At 45.1% G+C, this 16,073-nt stretch overlaps 1 protein-coding gene across 1 annotated transcript in view; it reads left to right on the top strand.

Annotated features, from left to right (window-relative positions):
* USP13 (ubiquitin specific peptidase 13) overlaps window positions 1–16,073 on the top strand; it is a 154,386-nt gene that overhangs the window by 86,811 nt on the left and 51,502 nt on the right. Inside the window, exons 8-10 of the mRNA XM_003794274.2 lie at window positions 761–948; window positions 6,887–6,958; window positions 7,313–7,406. Of these exons, the coding sequence (XP_003794322.2) occupies window positions 761–948; window positions 6,887–6,958; window positions 7,313–7,406 (354 nt within the window). The remainder of the gene's footprint in view (window positions 1–760; window positions 949–6,886; window positions 6,959–7,312; window positions 7,407–16,073) is intronic.

Genomic DNA, 16,073 nt, shown 5'->3' with positions numbered 1-16,073 from the left:
AAAAAAAAAACAAAAAACAAAAAACAAAAGAAACCACCCAAAAACCCTTCCCCCCATTAAAAAAAAAAAAAAAAGAACCACTGTCCTAGAGGATAGCACAGCCCAACACGTTACTGTTGGTGGGGAAGCTTTGCTTCATTTAATATTGTGCTTGCAAGTTGGCCTCATGCCTATGTAATGTTTTTATTTTCCGAGAAACTATTTAAATGTGCATTTTGTGGCAGCCCTTTCCTCCCAAGCCACCTGCCTCTCACATTCCTATTCTGTTTGTCTGCTCTTTCTCACTCACTCCTCTGTTGCATTTGGTTTTTCTTCTTTAAACCACCCTCCTTTTTCAAGGCACCCCAAACCTTGTGGTTGTCCTCTATTTCCTCTGTACCTGGCTTGCTTTTCTGTTTGTGTTACGGTGACTCTTCCCTCATGGCTCCTGTTTGTCTTTCATTTTCCTCCTATCTCCTTCCCTCTCTTTCTCTCTCTTTTAAAAATATTTTTCTTGTGTGTGTGTCTTAAATTGTAGTAAAATATACACACCCTAAAATGCACCATTTTAACCATGTTTAACTGTGCAGTTCTCTGGATCAGTTGCATTCATGTTGTGCCACTTCACCACCTCTCCGTCTCTTTTAAGTAGATTGTTTATTTCTCTATGTAATTGGGGGAACGTGGTGGAAATACTCATGATATTAGCAATGACTCTTGGGACATGCTGTTTGAATGGGAATCACATGAAAGTTGTTTTACTTCAATGACTTTGCCTCAGACAGAGAACGGGCTCTGGGACAATGACCTCAAGCCCAGGGTCAGCGAGTGGGAAGTGATCCAGGAGTCGGGGACGAAGCTGAAGCCCATGTACGGGCCTGGGTACACGGGTCTGAAGAACCTGGGCAACAGCTGCTACCTGAGCTCCGTCATGCAGGCCATCTTCAGCATCCCGGAGTTCCAGAGAGCGTAAGTGACCTTGCAGGCCTCATGGCGCGTGTGCCCGGGAACCCGTGTCCACTGCAGTGGGTTGTGTTGCCCCCTCTTCTGTGGCCTGACCTCAGAGGGAGGCTGTGTGGGAAGTCTTGACAAATGCCGTGGGGGTTGGGGGAGATGAGGGGAGCTCGGGAAACTGAGAAACGGCCGCAGAGGTTTGTTCTGTTAACAGTGGCTTCTGCTTTTAGGCCATCTGTCTGTGTGCCAAGAGTATGTTCATTAACCTTCACAGCAAGCCTGCCAGACCCTCCTACAGAAGCACTAGGGAGGTCCAGTGATTTGTTTGGTCACTGTCCCCCTTCTAGTGGAGTTTCTTTGACGATTTAGGATTTTCAATATTTCTTTCTTTCTTTTTTTTTTTTTTTGGTTGAGACAGTCTCACTCTGTCACCCTGGGTAGAGTGCCGTGGCATCATAGGTCACAGCAACCTCAGACTCTTAGGCTCACCCAATCCTCCTGCTTCAGCCTCCCAAGTAGCTGGGACTACAGGCACAGGCCACAGTGCCCAGATAGCTTTTCTACTTTTAGTAGAGACGGGATCTTGCTCTTGCTCAGGCTGGTCTCAAACTCTTAAAGCTCAGGTGATCCACCCACCTTGGCCTCTCAGAGTGCTGGAATTACAGGCGTGAGCCGCCACACCTGGCCAGGTTTTTTTTATGTTTGCTACTCAGAGTGTGGGTCACAGATGGGTGCTTCTCCTTGGACTGCTGGGTGTGTGGTCTGTGACAGGTGGGTATGGAAATTGAGAATGAGTGTTCACACTCACTGAGTGTGGCGATTTGACACTGCGCTGTCTTATAGTGGCGTTGCATTTTTCTAGCAATTTCTCTTTGTTCTCTTTTTGAAGGTATCTGTTGTATGTGTTCACATAAAAGAGCAAGCCGTTCACTACAGATACTCTGGAAGGCACTGACTGAGGGGCTCCCTACTTGGCCAGGCTGCCTTCCTCTCCCCTTACCTAGGGCGGAGCAGCTACGTCTGCAGCCACAGAGGGCAACAGGCTCAGGGTCAGTTGAGTTTAGACATGCCAGCCCAGTTTTCTCTACTCAAAGCCTGCCAGAACCAAAGCCGGGTCTTGGGGTCTCAGAGTCTCCTGGGCATTGCAGTGTCTGACCATTTTCTTCCTTCGGTTGTGCTGAGGATAGGGAGCTGCAGACCCCAGGAGCTGTGGCTGGTGTAGGCATTGCCTGAGCTTAGAGAGTAATCTCCAGTGTGTTCCAGAGTGGATTAGCTTGCACCTTGGTTCCAGTGTAGAAGTGCACACGTGTGCGCTAGCACAGGGCAGCATTTTATGCACAAGGAGCTGAAATCCTCATGGCTTTAATAGTGCTTGATCAAAAGCATGTGAGCTAACCTTTTCTTTCCTTTCTTGGTGTTTGAAGACTTTGCTCTTCTTGCTGTTTTCTGGCTTTGAAGATACACGGTTAGTTTTCCATGTCTATTTTTCCATTTTTCATCTAGCCAATAGACAGTGAGTTCTGGTCTACACAGCAGTGGACCAAGGGTGTGTGTGTGTCCATGGTGGACAGGAGGACCTGGAACCTACCCCCAGGGAACACACAGCCACTCAAGGAAATAGGTGTTGAGTATAATCATAGGAACAACCACATGCTTATAAATCTGGTACATTCTGTGGAGGGAAGGAGGAGGAGGAGGTCGGAGGGAGCCCCTGTAGAGGTGAATTGCCCTGGGGGTGTGCTGGAGGAGAGGAGGCAGGGGGCTCTGTCGGAGGGTGGGCGAGTTGGAAGCTCTGAGATAGGAAACTCCTTCCAGCAGTGCACATCATGTGTCATGTTATTTTTATGAATTCTTATGCGTGCCTCATACTTGCATTATTATCATTTGATTGGGGAACACTGTAGCTTTAGCTTATATGACTCATGCTCCAAGATATTTTCTTTGAAAATGTTGAAGGAATGTCCTTTTGTGAGGTGTTGTATAATTATTATTTCTTTTAAACTAGCATGAGAGAAACTTGTGTTCTTTTGTTACAAAGCCCAACAACGCTTTGGGAATGCTTTACAGTCTACAGTTTTTAAAGATCCTTCCTATACTTCAAAGTTTGATGAAGAATTTTTTCTTTAATGAAAAAGTGTACCTCATATCTGTGCTTTGAATTTAAAATTCGAATCTCTCTCCAGTCTTGTTTTAAGAGTTTTGGAATTTTGCATTATAATGTCTAATATTTTATTTCCTGTTTTCTAAGCCTTTACTGAATGTCTTAAAATATGAGTAAGCTGCTATTCACAGCTGTCTTCAGGCTTCCCGTCCTTTGCCCAAATGTCACTGAGTCGAAATGCTTTCTCTTCAAAGCCCTTCTTGCCCAGAAGCACTAACTCAGTGGAGTTGGATCCAGGACCAGTGTCTTCACTTTGAAAGTAGAAAGAGTGACTCATAGAAGATTAAATAACTTATGAACAGCCACAGTGTGATTCAGGAGTATCAGCCTCATTCCTTGATTCTCTGCCACTTGAACCTGGTGTACATTTGAACCTAGTATATACATCATTCTCGAAGAAGATCACATCTAAATAAACTAGTGTGCAAATTGAATGGCAACTAAGATGGGTTGACAGATAGTGCAGACATCTTTTGTAAACTGAAGGTTCAGTATTACTTGAAAGATTATCTAGCATTACTTCTGCATTTTAATTGATTTTATTTTATTTTATATAGACTTTTTGAGACAGAGTTTCACTCTCTCTCCCTGAGTAGAGTGCTGTGGCATCATCATAGCTCATAGCAACCTCAGTCTCTTGGGCTCAAGCGATCCTCTTGCCTCAGCCTCCCAAGTAGCTAGGACTATAGGCACCTGCTGTGACTAGTTTTTCTGTTTTTAGTAGAGATGGGATCTTTTTATTTTTATTTATTTTTATTTATTTATTTATTTTTTTATTGAATGGTAACTATGTACATTAATACACTTCTGGGGTACAGTATGGGGTTTTCACATGCAATCTGAAATACTTCGATCAAACTGGTCAACACAGCCTTCACCTCATTTTCTCAGTTACTGCTTTAAAACGTTCACATTCTACTCTTAGAAAGATTCACCTGTACCCCTATAAGATAAACTTCGGATCTTACTCTTGGTTAGGCTCGTCTCAAATTCCTGAGCTCCAGCAATCCACCTCCCTTATCTTCCCAGAGTTCTAGGATTACAGGTATGAGCCAACATACCCAGTCTATTTCTGCATTTTAATTTTGTTATAATGGTGGATATTCCTCATCAATTAGAAAATGGGTATCTATTTTAAGCAAATGAACTTTTATTTATTTATTTTTTCCTGGCCTCCAGGGCCAACAAACTGGATTTTCCTGACATCATGGATGTACCCCCTTGAACTCTGCTTTTCTCCGCTAATCTTGCCTTAAAGCATAAGCCTTTTTACCAAAGTTCATCTCCACAGTGAGTTTTTTGTCTTGTTAGGTTTAGAGATGTGATAAAAACTGGACCATATGAGGGGCAGCTCATCATGTTGTATACGTATTATTAGGAAATCTTCAGTGCAGCCTCTACCTTGTGTAGTTGAGCTCCAAAGTTTGATTTATCTCTTATTTGGCTCTTATTATTTTGAAATTTCCTAGATGAAATTCTTGCCCTACTGATACATCCAAAAGCCATTTGAATGGGACTGGCCCGGAGAAGCATGCTCTGTTAATTTTGATGTAGGTACACACTCCAGGCTGTAGATTCTGAACTTGTGGACAAGAGGTGCCTAGAAGTTTCTAGAGGTTGAAGGATCCAACTGGAGGTCATTGCTAACTGATAGTGTATCATGTTTCTCTGGGGTTTCATTGTAATCATGCCTTTTCTCAGTTATTCATAGTCATGGAAAGCTGGTTATATGATTATCTGATGTGAATGTATACATTTAACAATTGTTTACTGAGTACCTTTTACATGTCAGTTGCTGTTCTAGTGCTGGAGATGTGGAGATTCAGATAGATAGAGTCTTTGCCTTCATGGAGATTACATCCCAGTATGTAATCTCTAGAAAGATAGAGACTAAACAAGCAAATAAATTAATTATGTAGTTTCAACTAGTATTGCATGCTGAGCAGAAAGTCACCAGAAGCAGGTAATTGTGAGCTGGGAAGGATGGGGGGTGGCTGCTCTTGTGTGGAGGTGACTTTTCGGTAGATCCGAAAGAAGCTGCCAAGCCAAGGTCTGTGAGGAGGGCATCCCAGGAAAGAGACCACAGAAGGCATGACTTTGAGCCTGGCATGTCCTGGGTTAGCAAGAGTGGCAAGTGGCTGGACGTTGTGGGCTGGGGGAGAGTGGTGGCAGATGAGGTCAGAGAAGTTGGCAGAGTGGAGCACATGAAGGTTCAGAGAAAAGGGTGGCTCCTGGGTTATTCTTCCTAGAGCTGTCAGGCCCGGAGAGTCAAAGACTGAGGGGAGGAAGAAGGACAGCACAAGTGGAATAGGAGAGGAGGGTAGACATGAAGGAGTTTGTGCATTAAGATTAGAGGCCACTATCCACGTTAGCACAGCCCTCTCAGGCTAAATGGACCAGGAGGAGGGACTGGACAGCTCAGGGCCGGTGGGGGGCAGGTGTAGCCAGCAGAGTGGCTCAGAGCACGGCCACAGAGCCCAGCTGCTGGCTGTGTTCTGGGCTGTGTCATTTCCTCCCTGGGAGACTTTGGAGGCTGCCTAATGAATTTGCATCCCTGTCTTGCATCTCTGAAGTGAGGATGATGATGATAATAATCCCTTCCTCACATGGTTGTCATGACGACTTGACTAGCTCGTACAGGAAGCCCCCAAGAACTGGTAGTTGTCACTGCTCTTGCCATCATTGGTTTTGAGATTATTGGAACAATTCCTAATGTCCAAGAAAAAAATTATCCAAGCACTTGTTAAAGATGATAATAAGACAGACTTTATTTGTGAGGAGCCATGGTGATAGGTATAGGGACCACTGCCATGGGGCCTTACAGTGGGGAAGGCATTGAACTCAACCCTGACTGCAGCAAGGACAAGTGGGGGTTCACAACCAGGGGGGCGTGTGGGTGGAAATCACTAAGAGGAAGTGTCAAGGATAAGAGGTTTTTGGCCACCCAGACCGATAGGGGCAGGCCAGGGTGGTCACATACCATGGCTGGAGTTTCTTTTCTTTTCCTTTTTTTTTTTAGAGATAGCATCTTATTGCCCTCAGTAGAGTGCTGTGGAGTCACAGCTCACAGCAACCTCCAACTCCTGGGCTTAGGCGATTCTCTTGCCTCAGCCTCCCGAGTTGCTGTGACTACAGGCACCCACCACCATGCCCTGGCTATTTTTTGTTGCAGTTTGGCTGGGGCTGGGTTCGGACCTGCCACCCTTGGTATGTGGGGCCGACGCCCTACCCACTGAGCCACAGGCACTGCCCCACCATGGCTAGATCTTCACTCAGCTGACTTAGCAGGATCCTTATTCAAACCTGTTTCCATGAAGACAGACAGGGAAGCCCACAATTGGGCCCACTCAAGCAGAGGACTTGGAAGAACTTGATTAAAGTTTTGGTTGAAATAAAGAGTCTTGTCACTAACCAGACCATTTGTTTCTAAGGTGGAAACAAGGTGATTGTGATGGCACCAACCAGTGGTTCTTGACTCTGGCTACATGTTATAATCACTTGAAGAACTTTTAAAGACTTTCAAATCCTAAGCCTCAGGACATCTGGGGTGGCTCTGGCTTTGGTATTTTTCAAAGAAACTCACTGGCTGAGTCTAACTTGAAGCCAGGGTTGGGACCCACCGATAGAAGCACAACATTTCAGGAAGGTTCGTGAGTGGTGGAGGCGGGATCCCGGGAAAACCTTTTCTTTTTTTGAGAAAAGGGCAAGAAGGTCTTGGTGAGAATGATAGCTTGTTTTGGTTGTGTTCCTCTCTCAGCTGCTGTGTTTTAACTATTGCTTCTCATTTTCTAGGTATGTGGGAAACCTTCCAAGAATATTTGACTACTCACCCTTAGATCCAACACAAGATTTCAACACACAGATGTAAGTGCCAGATTTTTTTTAAAAAGTGTTTCAGTCCAATGTCCATCATGGTTATCTCCAGGCTGCAGAATTAAAAGCAATTCTTCATATCCTATGTTTTATAAAAGTGTTCTAAAAGGAGCATGTGTTACTTTTATGAGAAGAAAGAAATTCACAAATTTATTTATAAAGTACTAAGGAAAATTTGAAAACAATCAGTATGAAGCAGAATCAAATAAGTAAGTTATTTGTGAAGAATCTAGATAAAATGCTCCACCTAAAAGCAGCTGTATTTATTGAAATTCATAGATAATTTTGATATCTCTATGGGAGAACAACAGTGACCTTTTGTTTTTGTTTCTGTGTCCCGGCCAGGACTAAGTTAGGACATGGTCTTCTCTCAGGCCAGTATTCAAAGCCTCCGGTGAAATCTGAGCTCATTGAACAGGTGATGAAGGAGGAGCACAAGGTACGTGTCTGAGTGCTTGCTGCACTGATACGCAGGTAGGAGGGACCGTCACCAGCTAGACTGTGGATCTCCTATGATTTGGCAAATGGTAGCTGTAAATTTAGCAAGTGGTGGAGGGTGCCTATTTGTGTACTCTTGAAAATCGTGGTAAGGAGTAGCCAGGGCTGGAGTTTCTCGTTGCTTCTTGGATTATGTGTATGCATCATCACTGATGGTCCTAAGTAGCAGTGTTCTCCATAGAACAGAGCTGAGATAGAAGGAATAAATCTTAGAAAGAAACATGCATTTTCCCCTAGGTAGCACAATTTTGGCCCTTATAGCATCTTTCTTCTCCAAGTCTCACTTTGTTAAAGTTTCTCAAGAGGTTGGTTGTTAACAAACAACATACAGATTCCTCAGCCCCTCCCTAGAGCTGAGGATTCAGAATTTCTGGGGAGCACTGGGCAGGCCTGGCTTTTGGTAAGCTGCCGGGTGGTTTTTAAGCACACTTGAGTGTGAGAGCGAGAATGAAAGTGAACACCTTCTTGTTCATAATGAAGCCAGCTGGTGACAGTGGAGGAAGTAAGGATGTTATGAAGGGAGTGTACAGAGCAGGGGCCAGAGCTGGGGGGCAGAAGTCGGTTGAGGAGAGGGTGGAGAGGGAAACATACCTGCGTGGCCAGCTCAGGAGGCCAGAGCAGTGTGGGGCAGGATGAACGTAAGTTCTCAAGTTGCATTGCTCTGCATCATTGCTAGATCTCCAGGCCCTTTGCCACAGAGACTGGAGGACTCTTCGTGTGGGATGCAGTGGAGGAGGGGATTGGGTGTGGGGCTGGAATGTGGGTGATCCAGGCTTCCTCAGCCTCTGAGCACCCATGAAACTCTGGAGAGGTGATTGTGGAAAAAACAGTCCACAATTTTTCTTCGATGCCGTCTGTCCAGGGTTCTCCTCCAGGCTGTGCCAGCCTCTTGGGTAGCTCTGCAGGGGCCCTCCTCCCTGGTGGAGGTGAAGGAGACGGGCCTGGGATTCAGGATCCTGGCTTCCTCTCTCACTTCTGCAAGGAGCTGTGTGACTGTGGCAGGTCATGTCACCTTCCAGTCCCAATCATCAGAAATAAATAACATCTGTGTGCATTACATGGTTTTTGTTGTGCTTTTGGGATCCTTCATTGGAGAAAATGTGAAATGAAGAATCATCAATTTAGCGATGTTTGGAAATAAAATTTAGTTTTATTTAGTATCACAATGCCAATGTCCTTTTATGTTAGAACAAAAGTAATTCTTATGAGCAAGGTACATTATTTATTCAGTGTACAAATGACGACTGCATGGGGCCCTTGTCTCTCTCACCCCACTGGGTTCAGGGCTGTTGTGCAGCAGCTGTAGATCTCCCAGGGTCTGAGGTTTGGGTGTGGCAACCACTGTTCTGTCTTCACTGAGGTGTGTAACCTGGCAGCACCAGGGCCATATCTGGCCTGCAAGTGTGTTTTACTTGGTTTACAGAGAATATCGGAATTTTCAGCTTCTCTTAATGACTCAATCTTGGGCAGTGCCAGGCTCACAATGGCAGCAGGAGCCCAGGCCCCAGCTGATCCTAGTCTCATAGTGACTTCTGATCTGACTGGGATTCTGGAAATCGAGGTTTGAGGCTTTTGATCTTGATGACTTGTGAAATCCTTTCAGCTCTGAGGTGCTGTGATCTTGTGGTCTTGAAAGGAAGATCCTGACGGTGATGAGTGTACCCAGCGAGGTGGGTCTTTGGTTCAGGTATTAGTAAGGTTCCTTTAACACTCACATAGAGCTTGAATTGACCCTGATTTTCGCTGTGGCCTGATGGTGTCCACTTCAAGTTGTTACTATAATGGAAAATAATTTATAGCAAAAATCTCCATTCCCCTTGACAGTGGAGGGAGTTATTTTCTGAGGTATCAGGCATTGGCATTGGTTCCAAAGGAACCAATCTGTGGGCGTCTTCCTGCTCTCAGGTGTAAGGATCTCTTTGGTCATGTCTCACACCTCTGGTGTTGTGACTTGTAGATGAGCCTGAAATGCCCCAGGAGAGGAAAGAGGATGCACAGAAGCAGAGAAGGGGGTCGATTCTGAGGGGTGTGGGGTGGGGGAGACAGCATGACAGAAGCGTCTGAGCCACATGGCAGAAATGCCTTTTTATCTACCCCAAAGAAATAATTATTATTACCATGAGGACATAGGCTCTAGAATTGCAACTCAATTCAGAATCACTAAGATGTGGAATCAGCTCACGTGCCCATCAACTCATGAATGGGTTGATAAACTGTGGTATATGTTCAGCCATAAAAAGATGGAGACTTTGTATCTTTTGTATTAACCTAGATGGAGCTGGAGAATGTTCTACCCAGTAAAGTATCAGGAGGATGGAAAAGCAAGTATCCAGTGTACTCAAAACTAATATGAAACCAGTAAATGACCAAGTACACTCCCACACAAGAGAAAAACACAAGTAAACTCAAGTTGCAGGATGGGGGGAGGAGGGAGGGGACTGGGGAGCTCTCACCTAACAGGCACGGTGGAGGGTTCATGGTTCACCTCCTGGGCAGGGGCACAACTACAACGTGGACTTTGCACGGTGGAGGGTTCATGGTTCACCTCCTGGGCAGGGGCACAACTACAACGTGGACTTTACCTGACAGCTGCAAACAATGTAACCCAATCCTCTGTACCCTCATACTAAACTGAAATTAAAAACAAAAACAACCCTCCCCCAAAACTTTATAGAAGCTGTAGTTGTAGGGTTTTCTGTTCTATAACAAGGCTCGTCTGCAACTTGGTATCTTGTTGTTTAAGATTTTGGTCCTTCTGGAGCTTGTAACCTTTAAATACCTAAATTAGACATACAGCATTGGGCACACAGGCCAATTAAATAAATAAAATATAAAAGCAAAAAAAAGAATATGCCTTTTTAAAGGGCTGCCACCGCCAATGACATGAATAACCAGCACCTCATGATGCTTACCAAGGGCTGTGTTCTTCATGTATGTTCACTGTGGAAACTGAAGCAGAGAAGTTGTGCCTAAAGTTACAAAGCCGGGAGTGGCCGGCCTGGGAATTAACAGCAGACTCTGTGGCTCCTGCAATTGTGCCTGGACCACTACGCCATCTATTCTACTTTCTGACAGTTGTCCTGGGACCTGTGTCAGGCTCTTGGAACCTCAGGGTGTGGATGGTGGTGGAGGATGCCATAGGTGACCATTAAAGTTTGCAGAATCGCCCGGTAGCCTAGTCATGTGCGTTTCTCACCTGTGTCTTACGTCTTGGGTCGTTTCTAGAATATTACTCTTTGGTATTAATTAAATTGATCTGCTGTTGACTAAGGTGAAATCTAGCTTTTAATATAGTTCTGCATGCTCAATAAGCATTGTCATCTATAAAAAGACTTGCGGTATTGGTTTGGGAACTGTCATTTTTACTTAAATTTGTTGAATTGGTTTTTAAGAATAAAGCACATGCAATAGATAATACTTAACTGAGAGGATCATTTTTTTCTTCAAAAAAAATGCCTATATATTTAGGCATTTTGAGGCAGTGCTTTCAAATGAGCTAAATAGTCTGTAACATATTTCTCCTTTCGAAGATAACATGTTTAAATAGCTTTATATCCCAAACATTCTATGTTTCTCAACAATTTATTTGATTCTCTACCTAAATAATCTTTTTTATTTTTTTATTTTTATTTTTTGAGACAGAACCTCAAGCTCTGTCCCCCTGGGTAGAGTGCCATGGCATCACAGCTCACAGCAACCTTCAACTCCTGGGCTCAAGCGAGTCTCCTGCCTCTGCCTCCTAAGTAGCTGGGACCACAGGTGCCCACCACAACGCCTGGCTATTTTTTGGTTACAGCCATCGTTGTTGTTTGGCGGGCCTGGGCTGGATTCAAACCTGCCACCTTAGGTGTATGTGGCTGGCGCCTTAGCCACTTGAGCCACAGGCACCGAGATCCTAAATAATCTTTGACACATAATTGCTGATTTCCACTTTCTATCAGCATGAGATAATCAGTGTTCTGCTTTGAGGTGATATAGTTTGAGCTTTGAACTTAAGAGCTTTATTTTTCCTTAATCTCTGTCTTCCTAGGTTGGGCAAATGTAACATTTGTATTAGATCATTCACCTTTTAAAATATGAGTAACATGGCTTGGCACCCATAGCACAGTGGTTATGGTGCCAGCCACATACATCGAGGGTGGCAGGTTCAAACCTGCCCTGGGCCAGCTAAACAACAATGGCAACTGCAACAAAAAATAGCTGGGCGTTCTGGCGGGCACCTGTCGTCCCAGCTACTTGGGAGGCTGAGGCAAGAGAATCACTTAAACCCAAGAGTTAGAGGTTTCTGTGAGCTGTGATGCCACAGCACTCTACCAAGGGTGACATAGTGAGACTCTGTCTCAAAAAAAAAAAAAAAAAAAAATATATATATATATATATATGAGTAACAGCTTGGAAACACTCCCCTCCTCCTAGCTTAGGAGATTTGGGGTCTTGGTGTAGGTTAGAAACTTCTGGTTTAAGGTTAAAAGTTGAAATTAACAGATGCTATGCATCTTTGTTTTAGGGATGGTGGAGATGGATCTACCTTTTTTATTCCTCTGGTCTTCTAAGGATCTAAGCATTGCTCTAATGTGTCTGTTTTTTAATCGTTTTTATCTCTTGGCACACTTGAACCTATAGTTAAACTTCCACAGCACACTTAAATATGTTGATTAAAAAAAAGAGTAAAGAAATAGAATATACCTACTGTGCTTTGAACTTCTTTCAAAAATAATTTTAAAAAGTAATTAATGATCTTCAAAAATTTTCGCAGCACCCCTAAGATCCTCTCGTGGCACAGCGTGACAATCACTGCTGTAATGTTATAAAAGTCTCAGTCTCGCTTCTTGCTTACTAATTAAAGCATTAGGCTCAGGGAACTAGGAGTGGACAGTGTCTGGCTGCCTGCAGGGTGCACTGTGTTAAATAGAAAGTTCTGTATAAGCATTTCAGAGTGATACTGAACACTGTAGTCGTCTCTCTAATTTTAGCTGATCTGTTTTGCAATTGCTGATGGAGAAAGTACAGTATTCTATTAAGAAGACAGGTTCCTTAGGTGGTTGCTATTTTGGAGACTCCCTGGGTCTCCCTCTTATAAAGTTCGTGGTCAGCATGAGCCATGGCTTCAGGTGTCCAGGAGCCAGCCCTCAAGTGAGCACTTGTGCTCCCTGAAGACACCTCTTAGTTGATTTTGGTCTCTGCTAAAATCATCGTGTGGCCCATAGGGGCCACTTAGGTGACACCACTAACCCATTGCTAAGTAGGAAACATGCTTCCTTTAATTCAGTTCTTTGGTTTTTGTTTTAAGGGAACAGCCTTATCCAGAGCCTAACCTTTTTTTTTTTTTTTTTTTTTGTTAAAGGGAAAATTATTTAAATCTGCATTGTGTACACACAGTAGAGAGCAAAGTGTATTGAATCGCTGCGTGCCTATCGTGCGGCTTCCCTGAGCACTGTTCTGCCAGTCGGTCCCATCACCCCCACACCAGCTCCTCCTTCTCCTTCTGTCTTCTCTTCTCCTTTCCTCCCCTCCTCCTTTTCTTCCCTGCAGTATTTTAATACAACATCCACACAGCCTCCTTTCATCTGTAAATATTTAGTCATGCACCTGTAACTTCAATACTTTATTTTTTCATTTAATATAAATATTGCATTGAAAGTTATTTAAAGTGTTAAAAGACACACCAACAAAATTGGCAACCATTCCTTACTATCCTCTAATACCAAGCCTGTATTCATATTTTTTCCTATAGTATCAAAGATAACCTTTCTGAATTCAATTCTTTGGTTTTTGTTTTGGATTTTTGTTTTAAGGGAACAGCCTTATCCAGAGCCTAACCATTTTTTTTTTCTGTTAAAGGAAAAATTATTTAAATCTGCATTGTGTACGTAAAGTAGAGAGCAAAGTGTATTGAATCACTGCATGCCTATTGTGCGGCTTTTTGCAAGCTGTTGATTTATTGAAGGAGCTGGATCATTTTGCCCTAAGATTGCTCTAAAGATTGCTTCCTTGAGCTATTGTTTGACTTGTGTTTTGTGTAAGGTAGTGTTAGATCTGGAGGCTTGATCACATTCAGAATTAACTTTTTTTTTTTTATTGTTGGGGATTCATTGAGGGTACACAGAACCAGGTTACATTGATTGCCTTTGTCAGATAGGGACCCTCCTATAGTTGTGTCCCGCCCCCAAAAGGTCTACCGCACCCCTTGACCCCCCTCCCTTTTCTTAGCTCTCCCCTTCCCCCACCCTCACTGTGTACTAGGACCTGGAATTGTGTCTGACATTTTACAGGACTCAGTAAATATCTGTTGAATCAGTGCATAGATGTGAGCCATGACATGTAGCTGAGATACTGTGATCGCAGGCTTGTGTCACGGGTCATATGTAGATATGTGTCAGCATTGGGAGTGAAGAAAGTTACAACTGCTACAGAGTTTTTAGGAGGTGTATAGTAAAATTAATTGTCAGGTACAAATTGCCTGGCACTGTCAGCACACCTGAAGCCACATGTGTGTAACCTGGTCATCGATATACAGGGTCTGTGGGCGTAGATGCCCGAATGCTGCCACTTTAGAGAATTCCCCAGGAGCTCCGGGCACTGTTTCAGGTGGTCTGCAGCGTTCCCCAACATTTGCTATAAGCATCTGTGTGTCTCTCATCTCCTCTTTGTCTGTTGGCTCCTGGAGGGCAGAATCCCTGCATGCTCTGTATAAAGCAGACAGTCAGTAAATACCAGATGACTAGAGCAGATATGCTTTCAGCAACACAGGAAATTCATGGATTTTTACTAGAAAACATGGCTTAGGACATGAGCACTGGAGAGATGTTATACACAGAGCTGCCCCTTGGCCTCAGGGAGATAATAAAAGAGCTTTGTCACAACCTGTTGCATCTGACTGTGACTCTACAAACCTGTCAAGGCTTCCAAGGCCAGAGGCATTGACCTGGATATCTATGAGAAGTCAGAGGTGTGAGACTGGCCTCCACCTGCTAAGGCTGCAGAGATGGGCCAGAGGCAGGTTGGACATCACAGTAGAAGGCAGTTTGTGCTTCCGAGGAGAGGGTTGTGGCCTGGGGGCTGAGCAAGGGGGAGGTTCTGTGGAGAATGTGAGGGCAGCAGCCACAGTGTTTGCAGAGAGGACGTGAATTACTTGTTTGGCTTGCTGACAAGGTGAGGTTTGCTGACAAGGTGAGGTTTGCTGGGCCCTACTATGTACTTCAGGGCCCCCCCCTCCTTTTTTTGCTGCAAACAGGCTGGAGGAACTGGAGTCTGAGCCAAACCTGGAGTCCATTGAGGCTCTGCTGTGTTAGCTGCATGAGAGTCCTTAAGACCACTTGGAGTGGAAAGACCTACCTGGCACTGCTCTGCCAGTGTCTTCCCAGGGTTATCGTGTTAACGAGGTCATCAGAGGGGCTGAGCTTGGAGGGAGTGGGAAGCAGCTTTCTCAGGTTCTCGCCTCTATCATGAAAGGCGGTGTGGAATCTGATCTAAGTTTCCAGTGATTTCTTGTAGATAACCAGCATTAAAAAGTTCTGTTCACATCAAAGCCACTTTCTTTTATTTTTTAGTTTTATTTATTTATTTATTTTTGAGACAGAATCTCACTCGGTCACCCTGGGTTGAGTGCTGTGGAATCATTGTAAATCACAGCAATCTCATACTCCCGGGATCAAGTGATGGCCTGGCTCAGCCTCCTGAGTAGCTGGGACTACAGGTGCCCACCACTGTACCTGGCTGATTTTTCACTTTTTAGTAGAGATGGAGTCTTGCTCTTGCTTAGGCTAAGTATCAAGCTTCTGAGCGCAGGCAGTCCACTGGCCTCGGCCTCCCAGAGCACCAGGACTATAGGCATGAGCTGCCATGCCCGGCCCAAAGCCACTTTAATGCTTCTCCCTTCTTCCAAGCCAGGAGTCTCAGAAAACAGTGTTGTGAAGGGTTATCATGGGTGTCCTGCTTTTTTTTTAATCCATGCTCCACCTCTTTGCCTCCTTTCACTTTCTGACTCCTGCCCTCAAGGGCCAGGGCCTGGGGAGGTGAGAAAAATGGGCAGCTTCTTCTCTACCTGTGCTGTTGGGCCCCTGTGGCTGCCGGATGTTCTCTGTCAGGCTGTGGAGTAGAGGTTTTTGAGAGCTGCATCCCCCGCCGCTGCCCCATACCCTGTCCAGCGGCCTCTGTAACCTCTACCCTCCCCACCTGGGTTCCTGGCTGGACAGCCCACCTTCGCTGCAGAGTCCTTCCCAGCTGTCCTCGTCCTGCCTGCTGCCTGCTTGGCCCACCCTGCCCTCCCAGCAGCTGCAGCCCATCTCCTTCTGCTTCTCCAGGGTGGGGTAACCCTCACCTCCCTGCCATCCCCTGGAACTCCTGGTCCAGAAAGAGTGTGGCGGGGTCCGTAGGTGGGAGCAGCTCGGAGGTTCCCTGGGCTGTGCTCTGGCTGCCTGGGTCTCCCCTGTCCTGGGTCCCAGCTCCCTGGGCTGAACTCTGGCTTCCCGGGGTCTTCCCTGTCCTGGGTGCCAGTTCCCTGGGCTGCATTTTGGATTTCTGGGGTCTCCCCTGTCCTGGGTGCTGGTTCCCTGGGCTGTGCTCTGGCTTCACGGGGTCTCCCCTGTCCTGGGTGCCGGTTCCCTGG

The sequence above is a fragment of the Otolemur garnettii genome, unplaced genomic scaffold (genome assembly GCF_000181295.1).
Source record: "Otolemur garnettii isolate 467f Iridium unplaced genomic scaffold, OtoGar3 scaffold00078, whole genome shotgun sequence".
In the NCBI taxonomy this organism is placed as follows: Eukaryota; Metazoa; Chordata; class Mammalia; order Primates; family Galagidae; genus Otolemur; species Otolemur garnettii.
This window is presented reverse-complemented; position numbering and strand designations above follow the sequence as displayed.